The sequence below is a fragment of the Dama dama genome, chromosome X (assembly GCF_033118175.1).
Source record: "Dama dama isolate Ldn47 chromosome X, ASM3311817v1, whole genome shotgun sequence".
Taxonomy (NCBI): Eukaryota; Metazoa; Chordata; class Mammalia; order Artiodactyla; family Cervidae; genus Dama; species Dama dama.
The window spans coordinates 101,648,041-101,672,553 of NC_083714.1; the positions used below are offsets into that span (position 1 = coordinate 101,648,041).

Here is a 24,513-nt window from a genome sequence, read left to right on the forward strand (position 1 = left end):
ACCCAGATGTCTATAAAATGATGAAAGGATAAACAAAATGTGGTGTATCCTTACAAATGGAGTACTTATCAGCCATTTAAAGAATGAAGTATTGATAAATGCTATAACATGGATGAACCTTGAAAATATGCTGGATGACAGAATCCAGACATAAAAGACCACATACTGCATGATTCCATTTACATTAACTATTCAGAAATGGAAAATTCATACACAAAGAAAAGTACAAAAGTGGCTGATAGGGGCTGGCGAGAAGGAATGGGGAGTGACTGCTAATAGGTACAAGGTTTCTTTTTTAAAGCAGTGAAAACTTTCTGGTATTAGTGCTGATGTTTGTACAACTTAATGAAAACCTGAATTGTACCCTTTAACAATACGGTAATTTTAATGGTATGTGCATTATATCTCAACTTTTTAAAAGGCACATTTAGGGGACTTTCCAGGTGGTCCAGTGGCTAAGACTCTGTGCTCCCACTGCTTGGGGCCTGGGTTGATCCCCAGTCAGGGAACTAGATTTCCACATGGCACAACTAAGACCCAGCACAGCCAAATAAATAAATAAGTTTCTTTTAAAAAAGCACATTTAACAAAATGAAAACTACAACATATCAAAATATGTGACATAGCTAAATCCATGCTGAGGGGGAAATTTATAGCACTAAATACATTAAAAGGGAAAAAAAATCTTAAGTCAATAATCTAAGCTATCATCTCAAGACTGAAAAAAAGGAGAGCAAAATAAACCCAAAGTAAGCAGAAAGGAAAAAAGATAAAAGCAGAAATCAATGAAATTGAAAACAGAAAGACTACATCGAAAATCACAATGAAACAACAGATGATTCTTTTAAACGTTCAAGAAAATTGAAATTCACAGATTACTAACATCAAGAATGAAAAGAGGGTACACTAGAGACTTAGAAGATATCAAAAGAATAATAAGAAATACATATAAATTTCACATATAAATTTGACAACTTAGATAAGATGGGCCAATTGCTCCAAAAGCACAAACTATTACAACTCACCCAGTATAAAATAATTTGAATAGCCTAATAAAGTTTAAGGAAATTGAATGCTAATTAAAATCTTTCCCAAAAGGAAAGCTCTAGGTCCATGTGGCTGCAGTAGAGAATTATACTGAACATTTGGAGAAAATTTAACACTAATTCTGAAACCAAGGAATTAAGAAATTAGATAGTCAAGAAAAATCTAAATAAATAGACACACTGTGTTCATGGAAGATGCAACATACTAAAGATGTCAACTTTCCCCAAATGGAGACAGCTAGGTTTTTTCCCCCAAAATAGCCACACTCAGACCCCACTTCAGACCTATGAATTCATAATTCTAGGGGTAAAGCCTAAGCATTTATTGTTTCAGGAAAAAAAAAAACTATCCCCACCCAGGTCATTCTGACTTATAGCTTACAATGCCAGTCTCTCCAGTCACTATCTCTAGAATCATGGCGCTGAGAGTCCTGTTTTCTGTTCACCAAGCTGACATCAGTTCAGTGCATAGAAGCCTATCAATTTCCTCCTGGACCTCCCCAAACAAGCACACTGGTCACCACTTTGGTCACCACTTGAATTTTTCTGATGTGCAATTCTGAGCCTATAACTGACATGAGAGGGGTATCTCACATTCAGGTCAAAACATTATGGGAAGGGGTTGGTTCTGGTGCCACAAGCTCCCTTCTTCTTCCCATATTCCTCAAACCCTCCCAGAGGTGCCCAGGGGAGACCTGTAGGAATGAAAAGTGTCTGTCCTTGCTTCACAGAACACTTGTAGCACTTGTCCACCTGGTCCCCAAAGAACATCTCATTCTGGTTAGAGGAGCTGCTCCAGCACTCAAAGAGAGTCAGGTTGGCATTTGTTGGACGGATCAGGTAGAAGATCTTCTCACCCTGAAACAAAGATGGAAGGGCCAAAGCTATCAAGGGAGTCTCCAAAAGAATATTCTCTCATGTTCCAGGACCATGTAGTATGCTAGAATTCTTTCTGTTCAAGGATCATTTATATACAAATATGGAAAACTTCAAAAGTTCCTTTTCACTTTGTACTTTTAAGCTTCTATAAGACTAACAAGAACAATCTGGAAAGGGCATTTCAAACAAAATTGTCAACTTAAGACAAATGTACACCAAAGGTTCCAGGAATACCAAATGAAAAATGTCCTCTACAGATGAGCAGATCAATACTATCAGCCCCAGGAGAATTTAAGGCCACATTACTAATGAGAAGAAAATTGAATTTGCCTTTAAATGCCATTTGCAGAGAGTGTTTCTTCTCACACCTGCAATCACAGCTAATAAAAGTTTAAAAGTTCAGTAATCACCCAAGGACTTCTGGAAGATTATATGTTGGGTGATTATCTGTTGGAAGAACATTTTATTTCTTAATTATGCTTTGCCTGGATAATCACCACATAGGTAGTTTGGCAGAAAAGAAAGAAAAACCCACTAGCACAAAAATCTTCCCAACCCATAGCTTGATTAGTTTAACCAATATTTCATGACAATACATTTCAATGTAGAAAAGCAGCACTAGAAAATATCTACTGTACAACTGGAGAAATCTGAATCAGATCTGTAGATTAGATAATAATACTATATCAATATTAATTTTGATTTTGATAACTATATTGTGATGATATAAGAGAATACCCTTGTTTTTAAGAAATACACACTGAATTATTACAAGATAAAGGGACATCATGTCTGCAAATACTTTTGAGTGTTTCAGAAAAAATATATATGTAAGATTATTTTATTATGTTTGCTTCAGAAAAAGAGAATATAATAAAATAGTAACATAGGAATTTGAGTGAAGGGCACACAGGAAATCTTCCTATTAGCAATTTTTCTGTAAAAAACTATTTAAAAATTAAAATGCTAATGGGGGAAGAGATAGGGAGTTTGGGATCTCCAGCTATATTTAAAATGGATAACCAACAAGGTCCTAGTGTATAGCACAGGGAATTCTGCTCAATGTTATATGGCAGCCTCAATCAGAGGGGAATTTGGGGGAGAATGGATACATGTTTATGTATGGCTGAGTCCATTTGCTGTCCACCTGAAACTATCACAACATTGTTAATGGGCTATACTCCAAAATAAAAAGTAAAAAAATAAAATAAACAGTTAAATATAACATTTGCATAATAGCACTTTCATTTACACACTCCAATTTCTTCATGATAAACAACTAGTTCAGGATTCGTGATCATTTGGACAAGAGCCATATCCAAGTTTTTGCTCTTTTCTTGGTATTTCTGATAAAAAAACTAAATAGCATGAACAGTGGTAGAAAACAATAAGTTATTTAAGAAATTTGTTTACCAGACCTCAAAAATCCTTTAGTCACTGACAATCAATATGCTAATTACAAAACTGTAACAACAACGTAAAGGGAAACTATAGGAAGGCTGACATTTAAAAAAAACCATCTCAGACTTCCCTGATGGTTCAGTGGTTAAGAATCTACCTACCAATGCAGGGGACACAGGTTTGATTCCTGATTCGGGAAGATTCCATATGTCTTGGGGCAGCTAAGCCTATGTGCCACAACTACTGAACTGCATTCTAGAGCCTGCAAGCCACAACTACTGAGCCTGTATGACACAACTACTGAAGCCCATGTGCCCTACAGCCCATGTTCTGCAACAAGAGAAGCTACTGCAATGAGAAGCCCATGCACCACAACTAGAGAGTAGCCCCCACTTGCTGCAACTAGAGAAAGCCTATGTGCAACAATGAAGATGCAGTGCAGCCAAAATAAATAAATAAAACTTTAAAAAAAAACCAAACACCTCATACATGCTCTATCTTCAGTGGTGGCAGTCATGCAACTATTTATACAATTGTCAAAACTCATCAAACTATAAACTTAAAATTGATGAATGTCATAGTACAAAAATTATAATTCAATAAATTTGGGAGGAGGGGGAGTGTCTCATGTTACCAGAAATTTCTGCAGTAAATATGGACATTTCCAAACCTAGAGGTAGGAGTACAGATTGGTTCAATTAAGATAACAGAGAAAACCTTAGAAATCTGTTGTTATTTTTGTTAAAAGTTAATCATCAAAACTATGAAGCAGAGACAACTTATACTGCATATCCACTCAATACCCAACCCTGATAAGAGTAGTTATGTGTAAATGTTACCCAAATAGAATCTGGGATGCAGGTAGGCCTTAGCAGCCTGTTTTATGCAACCACTTGAAACAAACAGGGAGGCCCAAGGCCTGGCTGTCTTCAGAAACCATACCCATTCTTACCTTGAGCACATGGTACCACACCGAGGTGCCACCAAAGTCAATGTGAAAGTCTGTATAGCTATCCCGCACGCTCATGAGGCAGTACTTCTGCACATTGGGCCTCTCAAAGATACACTCCTCTGGCCACAAGTTCTCCACCCATGAGAGCTTCCGAACAATCTTGGGTGTCTCCACAAGGTTAGAAAGCCTATCAAGGAAGGGGTGGAGAGCAGATGTCAGCTGATTGGGAATTGACAGTTGAAGCCAGTATAAAATGCCCCCCATCCTAGTGAGAATCAGGGAAGACAAAGAAGTTCTCTCCACAGAATTCCCAAGAGCACACAGTACACTTATTTTTGTAAGATAAGTCAGCATTCTCTTTCCACTCAGCTCTGGAAGTTCCAAGTTCCAGCTCCACAGCCATCCCCAGTCAAAGGTGATCATTTCCTCCACTGAATGCTCAGAATCTCCACACCCAGGCCCACTCACTTGGCACATGGTGTTTAACAGTATTGTACTGTCCCTATGTCATAGTGTCTTCTTTATGAAGATTAAGTAGAGAAACCTGTCAGAGCTCAGTTCCAGGTAAAGACGTGTTTACCTGGGACAGTGGAGCTATCGGGAGTTAAACAGTGACCATGCCACAATCTACATACCAGAAAAAAAAGGTCTAAGGAAGCTGTCCTGGATCTTGAAAGAGACAAAAATTAATTAAAACAGCCACTGAATAATCTATCCAATGCTAGAAACTGTAAAGGGGAAACATGATTTGGTTGTTATAATGTGAGCAACTACCCTAGAAAGTATAAACCAGCTCGCCATGCCAAAGGAAGAAACCACTCGGAGGAAGGGAGAGGAACACTAATACATACTCAGTATATACAAGTCCTAGGTACTCTGTGAGGCTTTTTACTTACCCCTGCCCCTCTTACCTGGTATCAGAGAATTCCAAACTAATAACATTGAGGACTTTCTCCCTCTTCCCGCTATAATAATATTTCACAAAATCACCAAGCTTCATCTTGCAGTCAGCCTGGCGGGCCACATCAATCACATCAATCTCTTTGTCAGAACCTGGAATAAAGAGATAGGCTCTGCACCAAGTGGCCTCAGGGACCAGGGAACACTCATCCCCTAACCGGTCCTAGAGTGACCTTACACTGAAAACTTCTCTCAATGTATTTGTCTACACATATATGGGAAGTGGAGGATTCCCTGGTGGCTCAGATGGCAGAGAGTCTGCCTGCAATGCAGAAGACCTGGGTTCAATCCCTGGGTCAGAAAGATCCCCTGGAGAAGGAAATGGCAACCTACTCTAGTATTCTTGCCTGGAAAATCCCATGGATGGTGGAGCCTGGCAGACTACAGTCCATGGGGTCACAAAGAGTCAGACACATATGGGAAGTGGGGGTAGGTGTTTCTCACATTCTGCTTAGACCTATGTGCCAGGTCCAGACATTCTAAGGCAACAGAAATGCCTGACACATGGTCTCACAGTACAGTCCATCTGCCTGGGTCCTGCTTCCTCACTTCTCTTCCTCTCCCCTAAAACTCATGTCCAGAATACAACTAGCATATGAGGGCAAAAGTCAAAGGCTTTCTCATCTCAACAGAGTACAGAGAGGTCATAAAAATCTTTGGAATTCCCCAGGTAAAACATGGGGCTCAGTCTGGAGTTTGTGGTCTATTAGGAGGAAAAGGAAAAAAGACCAGGATTTTGGTTCTAGCTTTGCCTAAGAATGATGGCAAGGTACATCACATCAGATTTCCAAGATGGCCAGAAAAGAAATGAAAACTGGAAGGGAAGGGTCATATGTTTTGTTGGGAGTGAACAATGTCACAGTTAAGAGGGTCTGTGGTGCTTACCAACATAGTGTTCCACATCCCTCACAGTGAATGACGGCGAGGGCAACGTCATCCCCAATCCATCCTTCTTCAAGACCAGGATGGGCACACTGAAGCTATTCTCTTCCAGGAATTCCACGGTCAGCTGACTTCCAGTGGGCTTCAGAATCACTTCATCTGAACTGTGGGCCACAAAAGAGAAAGCGTGAACCCTACAAGCTCTGCTACTGAAGGCCTCACTGGGTGCTTTCACTCACCAAAGGTGTGGGGTCTTCCTGAGGGGACCTAATGTGGGCTGGCAATTAATGAGTGGCATAAACTTCACATCCCAGCTAATAAATGACCTATCGAAGGCAAGAAGCCAGGCCATTGGCAGAGGTGGGAAGTTAAATCCAGGATATCCTGTCAATATGATGCTCTTGTCTAGATGACAAAGGAACAAATCAGTCAACAGCCTGCCCCAGAAGAAAAGACATATCTGACAAGTTTAGCTGATTTACAATAACCCAGAGCAGCACCTTGGGCTTCCCTGGTAGCTCAGCTGGTAAAGAATCCACCTGCAATGCGGGAGACCTAGGTTTGATCCCTGAGTTGGAAAGATCTCCTGGAAAATGGAACAGCTACCCACTCCAATATTCTGGCCTGAAGAATTCCATAGACTGTATAGTCCATAGGGTCGCAAAGAGTCAGACACGACTGAGCAACTTTCACTTTCAGAGCAGCACCACCCCATTTTAAAATACTGGAAAATAGAGAAAAGACTGATTTAGAAAACAAAAACAATTTTTACAACCACTCTCTTGACATACATAGTTAACTAGAAAACAGGGGTTTCTGGTTTTCTTAAAATCATGTTGGAGAAAAAGATGGGCTATTTGACAAATTGTGTTGGGATAAACATCTGGAAAAATATTAAGATCAATGTCTGGCTCATTCTTTACCTAATTCTAGATGGAACAAAGATTAAATTAGAAAAAAATAAAGCCACAGGGTAGAAAAAATTATGGAAAAAGACAACGCCCAGTGGCCACTAAAAATAGTAATAAGTAAATTTAACTACCTAAAATTAAAAATTTTCTGCATGGAAAGCTATTACAAATCAATAAGAAATAGGAAGTAACCCAACAGAAAAACTGTCAAACAATGTAAGCAGATAGGTAACAGAGAAGAAAAATAAAGATGACTTATAAATGCATCATAATATACATGCTTCCTTAATCACTAAAGAAATCCACATGGAGACAGTGAAATCTCATTTTTTATCTTATCAGAAAGGCAAAAAAAGTTTGATAATAAACAGTGTTAGCCAGGATAATAGGGAAATAGGCACCCTCACACACTGTTTAGTGGGAGTATGAAATAATGTGGTCATATTAGAAACAACCTAGCAATATCTACAAACATGTTTAAAGCATATATCCCTTAACCTAGCAGTTTTACTTTTAGGTAGTAAATCTACACATACTCTCACTCACATATGCAAACACTAAGTACAAAGACATTCACTGCAGCATTTTTTTCCTAATAGCAAAATACTAGAATCAATTTAAATGTTCATCAAGAGGACTGCTTAAATAAATTATACATTCATACAATGGAGTACTAACTATCCATGAAAAGGAATGAAGAACATCAGTATATGCTGTTATGGATTGATCTCTAAGATACAGAATTTAGATTTTTAAAAAATCAAGATATAGAACAGTGTTTCTATTTGTGTTTTTTAATTTTAAAAAAGGGGCAACACATACATTCATATATGTTTGTATAAGCAAAAACTATTTCTGAAAGAATGCACAAGAAATTGGTTGACTCTGGAGAAGGGACCTGAGGGGGTAGGGTAAAAACAAGACTCATTGCCTTTAAATAAAACAAATATTAAGTTGAAGAAACACTTATAATCCTAAATAACATTTCATTTACAGGAGAGCTGAAAATGGTCAAATGAATTAAAAACTAAGCAAAAGACAGTGTTTTATTCATTAATTTTTCTAACTCATTATTTTTGTTCAAGTAATTTGTTTTCAATAAGCCAATCTTAATTTTTTAAGGAAACAAATTTTTTCTTGATTGTAAAAGAAATACATGGCTACTCAAAAAAGTATTTTCCCAGAGAGTTTCCGCTTCTCTACAATGAGAGAATTAAACTTCCTGGTTTCTAAGACTCTTTCTAGTTATAGCATTCCCTGGGTACATGTAAATATCCTCTCCTGACTGAGGCAAAAACTGCCTCTCTATCTACTCAAAGTTTCTACAAGTAGACCTTAACATACTCTGTACATCAAATGAAACTCTAACAATATTTCTCAGAAACTGACTAAAACAGAAGATCTCCCCACAAAGGGAACTCACAGAGCCCTGCAAACATCCCCAAATGATGGAGGCACCTAGTGCGACAGCCAGTGGAAAAGCTGAGAAGAGATGGGTCCCAGCTTCCCAGAGCAGTAGCATTCACTGGCCCTTGGAGTAGGGGGTCCTCACCTGTCAAAGGTCCTACTCCGGAGCTCTCGAATGAATGTAGGGCTTCCCGTCTTCACTGGTTTCCCCTTGTGTGTATCATGGCCTTTGGAAGATACACGGCGTTTTTTCACTAAGCCAGAAAAAGACAAGAGACTGAGTCAAAATGGCTACAGGATATGGTTCTAAAAGCAAAAGCCTCAGCAGATCCTGCTTCTCATCCAATTTAACAACCCCCTGGAGCATCTGGAGTCAAGGAAGCCCTCATGGACTCAGAAAAGCACTTGGTGAGGATAGGTGCTTCCTTTGGGGAATCCCTAGATAATGGAGGGAGGTGAAACTGCATTTCTGCCCTCTCAGTGGAGCAGCTGCTAGCCTACAGGGCCTACATAAGCTTCTATTTCCCAAGGGAGACAAATCTGAAGCACTCAGGCAAAGGCAATTTCCCTTCCAAGCTTCCTTTGCTTTGTCTCTCTGGATTGTCTTCTCTTTAAAACCCCAAGATCTACTTACTAATGGAGGGCCCATGTAAGACCTCACAGTTGGGACAGTGGTAGAGGTCAATGTCAGCAGCCTTCTCCTCTTCAACACCAACACAACTAGAAAAGAGAAAATTAGCCAATGTTTGTGGAAATTTTATTTTTTTAAGGTCTAGAACTGTGCTGTTCAATACATAATTAAGTAAAATTTTAAATGCAGTTCCTCCATCACTCTAGGAACATTTCAAGTGCTCAGTAGCCACATGTGGTTACCATATTGGGCAGATTATCAAACTGTTTTGTCAACGCAAAAAGTTCTATTACACCACAACAGTCTAAAATAATTACAACAGAGCTAAAAATGTACAGACAATAAAGCTTCATTAAGACTCAGAATGATCAAAGCTGGAAGAGACTCTAGAGCACTGCTGTCTGACAGAAATATAATGTGAGTCAAATATGTAATTTTAAATGTTCTAATAGCCCCATTAAAAAGGTAAAAAGAAACAAGTGAAATTAATTTTAATAATAATTTAATAATATTTTATTTAACCAGTGTATCTAAAATATTATTCCTACATACAATCAAACATTTAAACTTTATTGAGCAATTTATTAAGTGAAAAGGAATGAAAACAGTGGTTCCCTTTCAGTAAAGGATTATATAACCTTATATAAGGTTATATATATATAAGGTTATATTATATATATATATATATATATGGTTATATAAGGTTATATATATATAACCTTATTATATTATAACCATTTTTTCTTCCTTATCTGTATTTCCTAATTTTCTACAATGAACATGCATTATTAATTTCATATTATAATATCTGAGAAAGATATAATTTTGAAAATCTGAGTTTACATGTATGTGAGCTAGTAATCTCACAAAATGTAAACCCTTCCTCACCAAAGAAGTCATCAGCAGCCCTCTAAAAATCTTCTGGCTAAGATCTAACTCTTAAAATCTTTGGTCAGCCACACAGAACAGGGAGCATAAAAATAAGGCAGAGCTCCAACCATTTTGGTTCAAGACTATGCTCATGAACTGACTTCCTGGGATCAGGACGCCACCACCTTCCCCACAGCTAACCCTGTATATCTGTTGCACATCAATAAATTGGGGACATTTTATTTCATAAAAGCATTAGTCCATTACAGATTGGAAATTTAAAAAAAATACCCTGGTCCTTCACCTCAGAAAGTCTCAGAAGCACTGTGTTAGAACTTGGTCAGGCAGAAGTTGTACATTCTCCCAGACCCTTACAACTCAGGGCTGGGCTGGGGGTGGACGTCCCCCTCACTTTCCAGTGAGACTCTGAAATTATCTCTCCTCTATCCTTGTATAAGATCTCCTACTCTTCTGAGTTCTATATCATTCATCTATACCTCCTCCCACTCCTCTTCACTGTCAGTTACTCATCTCCCAAACATACCTTTTTCGTTCATTGAAGAACCTGCTCACAGATTCCTCTCCATCTCAAGTCCTGCCAACCTCTCACGTGACATAATAAAGGATATAGAGGCCTAACATCCCAGCCTCTTAGCACATTGACCTTCTCATCTTGAGAGATTTCACTCCAATTTCAGCTACCAATTCTCATGGCCATCCCCCCAAACCCTATCAATACTTGCAACTGCTCCACCTCTGGAATACAAAATGCACACATCACTCTCTGACCACAAGGTCATCCAGTCAGCTCTCATTCTTTACACCTGTTCTTTGCCCTGAAAATCTCTTGATTCTACTTTTCGCCCGATCAACTACTATTGCCTTCACCCTTCTTCCCTATCTAGTTTATAGATTCCATCATTCCTCACTTCAACCATTGTCTTACAGATACACTCAGCTCACTTGCCCCACTGCCTTTACATCACTCCCACATGCAAATCCAAGCCCTGGCTCAATCCACTGAACCACTGAACATGGCTAGAAGGAAAAAAATCATTCAATGGATTGGTGCCACAATAAACTGAGTGTCCAAAATATCTAAGTCATAGAATAACCAACACAACATTGAAGGAGAACAATGTTGGAAGATGGATGCTACATGACTCAAACACTGATTGTAAAGCTACAGTAATCAGGACTTCCCTGGCAGTCCAGCAGTAAAGACTGTGCTTCCAATGCAGGGGTAGCAGGTTCAATTCCTGGTCAGAGAACTGAGATCCCACATGCTGCATGGTGCAGCAAAAATTTTAAAAAGCTACAATAATCAAGACAGTGTGGCACTGATGGAAGAATAAACAGATCAATAGAACAGGACAGAGTGCCCAGAAATAGATCAACAGAAATAGGGTCAACTGATCTTTGATAAAGGAGCAAAGGTAATACAATGTGGCAAAGACAGCCTTTCAACAAATGGTGCCAGAACAACTGGACATGAAAACAAATGAAATTACACACAGACCTTATACTCATCACAAAAAAAGAACTCAAAATGGATCACAGACTGAAATACAAAATGCAAAGCTATAAAACTTCTAGAAGATAACATAGGAGAAAATCTAGATAACTTTAAGTTTGGCAATGACTTTTTAGATGTAATACCAAAGGCACAGTCTGTGAAAAATGGGAATTAATTAATAAGCCAGACTTCATTAAAATTAAAACCCTCTCTGTGAAAGGTAGATAATGAAAAGATAAGCCAAAGACAGTAAATATTTGCAAAGGACATATCTGATAAAGGACTGTTATCCAAAATACACAAAGAACTCTTAAAACTCAACAGTAAGAAAATGAACAACCCGATTAAAAAATGGGCATAAGATTTGAACAAATACCTTACCAAAGAAGATGTACAGATAGCAAATAAGTATATGAAAAGGTGTTCCACTTCATATATCAATAGGACAATACAAATTAAAACAATGAGATATCACTATACACCTACCAGAATAGCCAAAATTCAGAACACTGACAGCACCAAATGTTGGCAAGGAGGTGGAGCAACAGGAATTCTCATTCTTTGCAGGTGGGAATGCAAAACACAGCCACTTTAGAATACAATTTGGGAGTTTCTTACAAAACCAATTGCACTCTCTGGCATTTACTCAAAGTAACTGAAAACTATGTCCACACAAAAATCTGCACACAGATGTTTATGGCCACTTTATTCATAATTGCCAAAATTTGGATGCAACCAAGATGTCCTTCAGTAGGTGAATGGATAAACTGGTAATTCAGACAGTTGAATATTATTCAGCACTGAAAAAAAAGAGCTATCAAGCCATGAAAAGATATGAAAGAAACTTTGAAAGAACACCATCAGGCTACATATTATATGATTCCAACTACATGACGTTCTGGAAAAGGCAAAGCAATGGGGACAGTAAAAAGATCAGTGGTTGCCAGGGGATGGCAGGAAAAGAGAGATGAATAGGCAGAGCACATAGAATTTTTAGAGCAGTGAAATTATTCTGCTACTACAACAATATCATAGGGGGTACAAGTCATTATACATTTGCCCCAAACCCACAGAATGTATAATACCAAGAGTAAATCTTGATGTAAACTATGGATTTGGGGTGTAAATCATGTGTCAACATAGATTCATCTACTTTAACAAATGTACCGCTCCAGTGGTGGGAGATGTTGCTAATGGGGGAGGCTATGCATGTGCAGGCAGGAGGCAAATGGGTAATCTCTGAGCCTTCCACTCAATTTGGCTGTAAACCTAAAACTACTCTAAAAAATAAAGCCTATTTTTAAAAAATCTGGGTAATGCTGCCTGATGATTCTCCTGTATTTCCCTGCTCAGTTCTCTCCCCCATTATCCACAGTGGCTATTTCAAATCTCTGACCCCACTACCTTCTTTTCTCTCAACAAATGACCTTGCCTCCAACTTCTTAGATAAAATGAAGTAAACAGAGGGGAACTACCTCAACTTTCCACACCAAATCCACTTCCTTCTACACCCTTCTTTTTTTCCTGTCACAACAAAAGAACTCTTCCCTTCTTTGTAAAGTCAGCTTTTCTACCTAGGTCACATTTTTACCTTCTCAATAAATTATCTCTTCTTTCCCCGATATCTTCAACCTCTCCCTCTCTACTTTCTCCTTCATAATAGCATTTAAACCAGCTCACTAATCTTTACAGATATAAAAAAAACAACACCCTCCCTCCCTCCTGTCCACCCTTCTTTGTCACTTAAAAGCTGAATATCTTCTTTGTTTAACCTATGCAGCTTCACAATGACTTTTATTTAAATAAGTATCAATTATACATTTTATGAAACTCAAAAGGTACAGAAGTGTTATACAGTGAAAAGTTTCCCTTCTGGGACTTCCCTGATGATCCAGTGGTTAAAACTTCATCTTCCAATGCAGGTAGTGAGGATTCAACCCCTGGTTGGGGAACTAACACCCCACTTGTCTTCGGCCAAAAAAACAAAAAAAAACAAAAAACACCATAAAACAGAAACAACATTGCAACATTGTAACAAATTCAATAAAGACGGTAAAAATGGTCCATGTTAAAAAAATATCTTTTAGAAAAAAGTCTCCCTCCTATTCCTAGCCAACTGGTAGTATCCAGAGACCTTCTACCAGGGCCAAACCGATAAAAAGAATTTTTTCAGGTTGCTGTGTACACTTTCTCACCCACTGCTACAGTCTGATTTTAGTCTTTTTGTTGTTCGGTAGCTAAGTCATGTCTGACTCTTTGTGATCCCATGGACTGCAGCATGCCATGCTTCCGTGTCCTTCACTATCTCCCAGAGTTTGCTTAAACTCATGTCCATTGATTCAGTGATGCCATCCAACCATCTCATCCTCTGTCATCCCCTTCTCCTCTTGCCATCAATCTTTCCCAGCATCAGGGTCTTTTCCAACGAGTCAGCTCTTTCCATCAGGTGGCCAAAGTACTGGAGCTTCAGCTTCAGCAGCAGTCCTTCCAATGAATATTCAGGGTTGATTTCCTATAGCATTGACTGATTTGATCTCCTTGCTGTCCAAGGGACTCTCAAGAGTTTCTCCAGCACCACAGCTCCAAAGCCAAAACAGACCTCACTGATATCTTAACCTCCTTATTGATACATGCAATAAGTACTTCTTTCCTTTATCTCACTTGACCTAGCAGCATTGCCGTAGTACTGACCCTGTGCTCTCTTTACTTGACTTCCACAATACTCCATTTGCCTGGGGTCCATTCCTCAAGCTAACATTTAATGAGCATCTGCCAGGCCCTGGTCTTGGTGCCGGAGAGACAAAGCCACAGAACAAAGCATACAAAAATCCCTGCCCTTAAGAAGCTGACATTCTTTTTTTTTTTTTATGCACATGAGTTTGAGTAAATTCCAGGAGTTGGTGATGGACAGGGAGGCCTGCTGTGCTGCAGTCCATGGGGTTGCAAACAGTGGGACATGACTGAGTGACTAAACTGAACTGAAGGTCCAAATGTGTTATATGGTGAAAGAATTTTGCAAATTTTTTTATTTTGGCCCTTAACTCAAAATTCACTAATTTTTTTGACTAGTTTGATAAAATTTTCAGCAGTGGTATGATTGGTACATATTTTGGTTCTTTTTCTGGTTTTTTAAAATAAATTTGTTCATTTTAATTGGAGGCTAATTACTTTACAAAATTGTAGTGGTTTTGCCATACATTGCCATGAATCAGCCACGAGTGTACATGTGTTCCCCATCCTGAACCCGCCCTCCCACCTCCCTTCCCGTCCCATCCCTCTGGGTCATCCCAGTGCACCAGCCCCAGGCACTGAACCTGGACTGGCGATCTGTTTCACATATGATAATATACATGTTTCAATGCCATTCTCCCAAATCATCCCACACTCGCCCTCTCCCACATAGTCCAAAAGACTGTTCTATACATCTATGTCTCTTTTGCTGTCTCGCATATAGGGTTACTATCTTTCTAAATTCCATATATATGTGTTAGTATACTGTATTGATATTTTTCTTTCTGGCTTACTTCACTCTGTAGAATAGGCTCCAGTTTCATCCACCTCATTAGAACTGATTCAAATGCATTCTTTTAGAAGCTGACATTCTAATGGTTGATGCAGACAAGAAACAAAGTAACTCAATGTTTCAGTGAAACATATTGTGCCTTAGATAGTAAGAGGAGCTAAGTAGAAAAATAAAGCAAAAGGGGAATATGTATGCATGTGTAAGCAAGTATATACACACACACCGTGGGGTGGGGGGTGGCAAGAGGAATGACAGTGGTGCTGGAATTTTAGGTAGGGCAGCCAGGGAAGGACTCACTGACAAAACAACTTTTGAATTGTTGTTTTGACCTGAAGGAAGTAAAGGAGCAAGCCATATGTATATGAGAGAAGAGCATCCCAATTAGAACAGCAAGTACACAGGCCCTATGGTGGGAGTCTGCCTAGATTATTACTCCCTAGATTATTAAGGCAACAGAGAGGAGAAGAGTGCAAGGGGGACAATAACAGGTTGGAAGGGCTCATGCAATAGGGTCCTGTAGACCATCATAAAGAACTTTGGCTTTTCCTGAGTGAAGAACTGGGTGAAATCCACCAGAGGATTACGAGCAGGGATGTGATGTGATCTTAATTACATCTCTGGCTGCTCCTTGTGTTTCTCAGTGCACTCTTTTTCTCCTGTCCCCTTCTTAAATGTTGACATTTCTTAGGTCCTCTTGCCTGGGCACCCTTTTCTCATTTTTCCTCGTTGGTTTCACTCACTCCCAGGGTTCCATGTGCCCTCTATGTACTTACAACTGCAAGCCAGATCTCTCTGGTGAGTTTCAGATCACTCCCTCGAAATGTCTCCTGGATATTTCTACTGAATAGCCCACTTACATAGATAATACTTCAAATTAACATGTCCAAATTCAACTTGACCCTGATTCTCCAGCAACTGCACCCAAGCCTGGTGATACAGGCAGCCAGCTGAGAATCAATTCAGGGAGGCAGGGAAGCAGCAAGAAGTAGGACCACAGGTGAGCTAAAGCTCCAGGTCTCCCGGACAAACTACACTGTCCCATTGAACTTCACATACAAAACACAAATTCAAAGGTAAAATTATTAGGAATTTCAAGATAACAACCACATAGCATTAAACCTCAAGCATGGGCATGGGGCCCCCTTTCAAATATGAGGCTGTGTGTGACTACAGTTGTCACACATACCATGAAGCCAGCCTTGCTCTAAAAACCCAGCTCAACTCTCAGTGCCAAGCTCTTTCTGGTCTCTGGCACTCATCACACATGGCTCCTTGTGCCCAGAACATTCCTTCCCTTTCTCTTCCCTACTCCCATGCCACCCACCCCCCACCAACTATCTTTATTTCAGCACTCACCCTACAGACTTGCTATTGCCTGTTTACTTGCTATCTGCCTCTACTACATACAGCAGACGGCATCTCTTGTTCACCCCAAGTCCTCACCTTATCCATCTCCCAAGTCAGCTTATTATTCAATCCAATTCACTGGGCTAGATAACATCTCACATCAGGCTTCTGGCTGCACTGTCTCAATAATTATCACCTAGACCAAGGTTCCTAAATGCTGTTGTGCTTCCCTAGTGAGGAGGACAATTATCACAGCACCAGGTCTCAAGATTAAGATAAATAATTCCCAACATGTACCACAGAGCTTGGCACATGGCAGGTACTCAGTATTTGGATGTAAGTTGGTGCACAAATTCAATAAACATTGATTGAAAATAGCTACTGCCCTCATGGAGTGGACATTCTAGAGGGGGGACAGGTGGTGAAAAATAGTTTCATAAATGCTATAAAATAAAGCAGGGTAAGGGGATGGTGAGTGAATCTGAAGTCTTCATAAAAGGAATTGAGGAGAAAAGTGAGCTATGAATATATTATCACCCATATATTATCACATTTAATCTCTACAACAAACCAGGGCATCTATACAGTATTCAGAAACACAGAGTTTAAAAGTACAAACTCGGGAGCAAAACTGCCTGGGTTTAAATCTCACCTCTGTCACTTACTAATTGTGTGAACTTACGCAGTTTACTTAACCTTGCTGTGCCTCAGCATCTATAAAATGAGAATATTAATAGTACCTCACCTCATAGGGTTGTTAGGCTTAAATGAGCTCAAGTAGGTAAAGAAACTGAGAGTACCTGGCACATCATTATTAATATTATTCTAACTTAACAGATGAGAAATCTGAGTGGGTAAATAACTTGTTGGTCATTACAAAAGTAATAAATAAAAGAGCAGGATAAAAATCTGGATCCGTTTGACTCTACTACTCCACTACAACATATAATCAGAATATAACGTAGGGTTATTAGTAGAGTACAAGTGCTATGAGAATACAAAAGTGGGCATTTAACCCTTCCAGGGTTTGGAACTAAGATGGGGACTAAGGGCTGGAGATGCTTAAGAGGTAACAAGATTGCTCAGGATCCTGTCTAGCTTCTTATGTGCTCAAGCTCTGCTCTCTGAGGATGTCCAAAAAGCCAAGTGCTGTCACCACCTATGCCTGGAAAAACAATATCTTCTTTCATCAATAAGAAGGAAAAAGAACATATTTCACTTTTCTTCATTATTCAAAAACTATCAGAAAATCCAAGTCAAATTCTGGTTCCTGCAACAATCTTGATCAGGCCAAACACAATCTATAAAAACAGGGATGACCCATCCCTAGATGCTGAGGCACTCACCATTCATACCAATTCCCCCTACCTCCAAGCACATAGAACTGGAGGAGTACAAAGAACACCGATCAAGTTTCAGTGTACCAGGGAAGTTTCTTTTCTGGTCTACCCAGTCTCTGGCACATAACTCTGCCAATAACAGATTTCACTAAATTCTGGATGCACCAAAAGAACTATTCTATATGTTCTGACATGCACACAAACAAGGTATCACCTCTATCTCCCCAAAAAACCCAAGCAAACAAAAAATCCTCTTGTGACCCCTTCTGTTATTGCTTATTACTCTATTCGCCTTATACCAAAGCCCTTCAAAACAAAAACTTGACTCCTTTCACAGCAAATATTGTATCAATATATACTCAAAATCTAATCACTTCTCATCACCACTGACTCTGGTCCAAATCACCATTAGATGAGTGTTTTCTCAAATATTAGGGCACATCAGAAACACCTGGAAAACTTGTTAAGACAGATTCCGAGGTCTATCTACAGAGATCCTAATTTGATAGATCTGGGGTGGGGCCCAGAAATGTGCATTTCTAACCAGACCCCAGGTGATGCTGATGCTTCTGGTCCAAGGACCACACTTTAAGAAATAATGATCTACAGTGATCCCAAACTCTCCCTGCTTCATCTCATACTCCTCATCTTGAGTCTGTCCTCACAACAGCCAAAGCCTAAACCAGATCACAACTCTCCTTCACTCAAAATTTTTCTGTGGTTCCCGTCCCACTTGGCATAAAAACAACTTAACAACAGGTCATAGGGCCCTATACCTGTGGTTCTCAAACTTGAGTGTGCATTAGAATCACCTGGAAGGTTTGTTAAACCATAGCTTCCTGGAGTCGACCCCCAGTTTCTGATTTGGTATGTCTGGGGTAGGACAATGGACTTTGCCTAACCAGTTCCCAGGTGATGCTGATCCTGCTGGTCCTACTTGGAGAACCATTGACCTACCTGATTTATGCCCCCATCCCCACTCCCAGCCCCTATCATCAGCTTCTACTACTCTCTCCTCACTCTGTCTAGTAACACTGGCTTCTTCGCTGTAATTGGAATGGTAACATGCCAGGCGTGCTCCCCACTCAGGTCCCTTATTTCCTCTACCTGGAACCCTCTTCCCCAACTTCCCTCCCTCACTTTCCTTCAGGCCTCTGCTCGTGTCACCCATATAATCACCCTATACACCAATAAAATAACTATGCCTCCAGCCCTGGAGATGGCACTCCTTTTCATCTTGCTTTACATTTCTCTACAGCACTATCACTTAACACACTATATGAAAGTGAAGTGAAAGTGTTAGTTGTTCAGTCATGTCTAACTGTTTGCAACCCTAAGGACTATAGCCCTCCAGTCTCCTCTGTCCATTGAATTCTCTAGGCAAGAATACTGGAGTGGGTAGCCATTCCCTTCTCCAAGGGATCTTTTCGATCCAAGGATCAAATTTAGGTCTCCTGCATTGCAGGCAGATTCTTTACTGTATGAGGCACCAGGGAAGCCAAACACACTATATATTTACCTGTAAGCTTACTGTCTCATATTCACTGCTGTATCCACTCTCCCAGTATCTAGAAAATACCACAGCACACACCTACTGAATAAGTAAGTCCATAAATGAGTGAATAAACGAATGAATTGGTCTTGTTTTCTAACATGAAATAATCTAGAGGTCACAGCCTGTGTGTCATTCATCTCTATCTCCTACAGCTCTTAGCTCACTCCTTAGCAAAGAGTAAATACTCAAGAAATATTTACTTCATTAATATTCTAGGTGACAGCCAGAACTGGGTATCTACTATGTGCTAGGACTGTGCTAGGCACTTTACAGAGGTTCTCTTACTAATCTTCATAACAATCAATGAAATAGAGATTCTTTCTGTTTTAAAGCTAAGACAGCATGCCCAAAACTAATGCAATTACTGTGAAATCTACACTTCAATTAAAAAAAAATTTAAATATATGAGTAAAGCTGAGAAAGCAGACACTTAGAGAGGTGACATGACCTACCCAAAGAAATGGGGCTAGTAAAAGGAAAAGTTAGGATTCCAGGCAAGTTTTTCATCACTATTCCTCTATTACCAAAAGCAGATGTTCATTTAGCTCCCATAACTCATTCCTGGGCATCATGCCTATGAGGTCTTCTGGTCTGAATTTTTATAACTCCTCTTGGATACTGACTACCCATCCTTTGGTACATATTCGCCATCCCAAATTTCTCCTAGGTGAGTTGGGGCAAAAATTATGCTACCCCACAGGTGAAGGAATGGCTCTGAATCTGGATTTTGGAGGTTATATGAATTTACAAGTATCATAAAATGTATAGAACTAAATACACATATACACAAATGAGTATGTGTAAAACTGGTGAAATTGGAATAAGATTGGTGGGTTGTACCATTGCAGCTATATAAGATACCACCATGGAGGAAACCGAGTAAAGGTACAAAGGCCCTCTACATACATTTTTTGCAACTTCCTAAAAAAAAAAAAAAGAATGTAAAGGACTAAGGCTGAGACTTTCCTGGTGGCTCAGATGGTAAAGCGTCTGCCTACAATGCGGGAGACCCAGGTTCTATCCCTGGGTCAGGAAGATCCTCTGGAGAAGGAAATGGCAACCTACTCCAGTACTCTTGCCTGGGAAATCCCATGGAAGGAGGAGTGTGGTAGGCTACAGTTCATGGGGTTGCAAAGAGTCAGATATGACTGAGCAACTTTACTTTCACTTTTCATGAATCTATAATTATTAAAAAATAAAATTTATTTTAAAGAATATGCCACTCCAAAGACAACCTATGAGCCCTGACAGAGCAGGCTGTCCTGATCCTTCTAACTCCACACCCTACAAGACTTTCTCCAGCCCAGGGATTCAGCAGCCCATACACTGCATCTAGTAAACTCTGAATATGAATGCTAGGCCTTCTCTTCCCTTTGCTACACACTCTGAAAGCTGTGGGTTACCCTTCTGCTGCTTTAAAGAGAGTGGTATCCACTTTAACCTGATTTCACTTGGAACAAAAATGTGGAGTGTGTGTGAGCTTATAAGCCTGATTTTCTCTATCTCCCACTTGAAAATGGTTTAACCTAACTGCCTTATACTATCTACAGTATTATATCCTATAGCAAAAATCCAAGGAACCCAAGTTTGACTTGTGGTTGAACAACTAACTGGCTGTGTAGCTTTGAGCAAGCTATTTAACTTGATGAGAGAAAATAACAGCTCCAAAGAGCTATTTGAAAGATTAATTGGTCACTTTTGGTTGAGGAATAATGGAGTAAATGCACTTCTATTACTCTCACTAAGTACAGCTAAAAATCTCAGACATTAAGAAAAATAAAAGGTAAGATGACTCTGAAAAATGGAGAGAAGGCAGCCTGACCAGATGACAGCAGGACCTGAGGTAGTGAGTGCCAACAGACAGCAAGTGGGGGAACCCGGACTTCTACTTCTACCTGGCAGTAAAGAGTAGTACCTACCCCTTACCCTGACAATGAAGTGCAGTGTCTAAAGAAGTCTGCAAATACATAAGATATAATAATATCTAGAGTCTCATGACATAATACCCAAAATATTCAGGATATAATGAAAATAATGACTCAGCTTATCAAGAACAAAAATAACACAGCTTCAATGAACTAAGAAAATCAGTAATCTCACTAATGAGGTGACACAGATGCTGGAATTACCTGATGGATTTTAAAGGAAAAACCACAAAAATGCTTCAATAACAATTACAAACATGCCAGAAACGAATAAATATAAAGTATAAGCAAAAACTAGAATCTCTACAAAAAAATAGAAGATATAGAAAAGAACCAATTTCGCTTTTAGAAAAAACTGTTGTTGCTTAGTCACTAAGTCATGTCCGACACTTTTGAGACTCCATGGACTGTAGCCCACCAGCTCCTCTGTCCATGGGATTTCCCAGGCAAGAATACCAGAGTGGGTTGCTATTTCCTTCTCCACGGGAATTTTCCCAACCGAGATCAAATTGGCATCTCCTGTATTGGCAGGCAGATTCTTTACCACTGAGCCACCAAGGAAGCCCTTAGAAAAAACTAAAGCAACTTATATGAAAACTCACTGCATGGGCTCAACAGCAGAATGTAGACAACAGAGGGAAAAAATAGTAAACCTAAAGACAGAACAATAGAAACTATCCAATCTGAACAACAGAAAGAAAATAGATTGAACTATGAACAACTATAAGTCAAATAATGGACAACCTAGAAGAAATAGATTAATTCTTAGAAACATACAACCTGACAAAACTGCATCAGGAAGAAATAGAAAATTTGAAGAGACTAATAAGGAGACTGAATCAGTAATAAATAAAAAAAATTTCCCAAAGAGAAGACAAGCCCAGGACCAGATGGCTTCATTGGTAAATTTTATCAAACATTTAAAGAAGAATTACCACCAATTTTTCTCAAACTCTTTTTAAAAAATCAAAGAGAAAGGAACACTCCAGAACTCATTTTATGAGGCCAGGATTACCCTGATACCAAAGACAGATAAGAACATTACATGAAAAGAAAACTACAGGTCAATATCCCTGATGAATACACATGGAAACATTCTCAATAAAATACTAGCAAACCAAATTCAGCAGCAAACTAAAGGGAACATTTCCCAGGATCAAACGGAATTTATCCTTGAAACACAAAGCTGGTTCAACATAAACAAATTAATAAAGGTGATACATCACATTAATAGAATGAAAGAAAAAAGTGATCTCAAAAGAAGATACAGAAGCATTCGACAAAATTCAACACTGATTTATAAACACTCAGTGGGGTATAGAAGAAATGTACTTCAACATAGTAAAGGTCATATAAGATAAGCCCACAGCTAACATCAGACTCAATGGTATATGGTTGAAAGCTTTTCCTCTAAGATCAGGAACAAGACAAGGATACTCACTCTCACCACTTCTATTCAACAGAGTACTAGAAATCCCAGCGAGAGTAATCAGCAAGGGAGGGGGAAAAGGCATCAGAATTGGAAAGGAAGAAGCAAAATTATCTCTGTTTGCAGATGACATGATTTTATATATAAGAAATCCTAAAATTCCATCCCAAAACTGTTATAGCTAATCAATAAATTCTGTAAAGTTGCAGGATAAAAAATTAACATGTGGGATTTCCCTGGGGTTGAGAATCAACCTGCCAAAGCAGGGGACACCAATTCAACCTCTGATCTGGGAAGATCCCAAATGCCATGGGGCAACTAAACCCATGCACCAAAACTGCTGAAGCCCATAGGCCTAGAGCCCATGTTCTACAACAAGAGAAGTCACCATAATGAGAAACCTGCACACTGCAATGAAGAGAAACCCCTGCTTACTGCAACAGAGAAAGCCCACATGCAGAAACAAAGACCTAGCACAACCAAAAACAAAAAATTAATTTTAAAAATTAATATTAAAAAATTAGCATGTTTATACACCAAAAACATTATCTGAAAAATAAATAATTCCATTTACAATAGTGCCAAAAACGATAAACTACTTAGGAATAAATTTAATCAAGAAGGTGAAAGATCTCTACACTAAAAACTACAAGACATCAGTGAAAGAAACTGAAGAAAACACAAGAAATGGAAGGATATCCTGGGTTCATGGATTGGAAGAATCAATATTGTTAAAAAGTCCACATTACCCAAAGCCATCTACAGATGCAAAACAATCCTTATCAAGATTCCAATGGTAATGATACAGAGATTACCATGGCCCCTGTGCAAGTCAGTCAGTTCAGTTGGTCACTTGTGTCTGACTCTTTGCAACCCCGTGGAATGCAGCACTCCAGGCTTCCCTGTCCATCATCAACTTCTGGAGCTTGTTCAAACTCAAGTCCTTTGAGTCAGTGATGCCATCCAACCATCTCATCCTCTGTTGTCCCCTTCTCCTCCTGCCTTCAATCTTTCTCAGCACCAGGTCTTTTCTAATGAGTCAGTTCTTCGCATCAGGTAGCCAGATTATTGGAGCTTCAGCTTCAGCATCAGTCCTTCCAATGAATATTCAGGACTGACTTCCCTTAGGATTGACTGGTTTGATCTTCTTGCAATCCAAGGGATTCTCAAGAGTCTTCTCCAATGCCACACTTCAAAAGCATCAATTATTCAGCACTCAGCTTTCTTTACGGCCCAACTCCCACATCCATACATGACTACTAGAAAAGCTATAGCTTTGACTAGACAGATCTTTGTTGGCAAAGTAATGTCTCTGCTTTTTAATATGCTGTCTAGATTGTTTCTCATAGCTTTTCTTCCAAGGAGCAAGCGTCTTTCAATTTCATGGCTGCAGTCACCATCTGCAGTGATTTCTGGAGCTCAAGAAAATAGTCTATCACTGTTTCCATTGTCTCCCCATCTATTTGCCATGAAATGATGGGACCAGATGCCATGATCTTAGTTTTTCGAATGTTGAAGTTTTAAAACAGCTTTTTCACTTTCCTCTTTCACTTTCATCAAGAGGCTCTTTAGTTCTCTTTGCTTTCTGCCATAAAGGTGGTGTCATCTGCATATCTGATATTATTGATATTTCTCCTGGCAATCTTAATTCCAGCTTGTGCTTCATCCAGCCTGGCATTTCACATGATGTTCTCTGCATATAAGTTAAATAAGCAGGGTGACAATATACAGCCTTGACATACTCCTTTCCCAATATGAAACCAGGCTGTTGTTCCATGCCTGGATCTAACTGTTGCTTCTTGACTTGCATTCAGATTTCTCAGGAAGCAGGTAAGGTGGTCTGGGATTCCCATGTCTTGAAGAATTTTCCACACTTTGTTGTGATCCACACAGTCAAAGGCATTCACAGTCTATGAAGCAGATGTTTTTCTGGAATTCG

General features: G+C 39.3%; 1 protein-coding gene across 7 annotated transcripts in view; it reads right to left on the reverse strand.

The window, feature by feature from the left end:
- Positions 1 to 24,513, reverse strand: part of PHF8 (PHD finger protein 8) — a 99,973-nt gene that overhangs the window by 52,931 nt on the left and 22,529 nt on the right. For all 7 annotated transcript variants that reach the window (XM_061137391.1, XM_061137390.1, XM_061137392.1 and 4 more), the window contains 6 exons: positions 9,073 to 9,158; positions 8,584 to 8,692; positions 6,124 to 6,284; positions 5,190 to 5,331; positions 4,279 to 4,465; positions 1,742 to 1,904 (listed from right to left, as the gene is read on the reverse strand). In XM_061137391.1, coding sequence (XP_060993374.1) covers positions 1,742 to 1,904; positions 4,279 to 4,465; positions 5,190 to 5,331; positions 6,124 to 6,284; positions 8,584 to 8,692; positions 9,073 to 9,158 — 848 coding nt within the window. The remainder of the gene's footprint in view (positions 1 to 1,741; positions 1,905 to 4,278; positions 4,466 to 5,189; positions 5,332 to 6,123; positions 6,285 to 8,583; positions 8,693 to 9,072; positions 9,159 to 24,513) is intronic.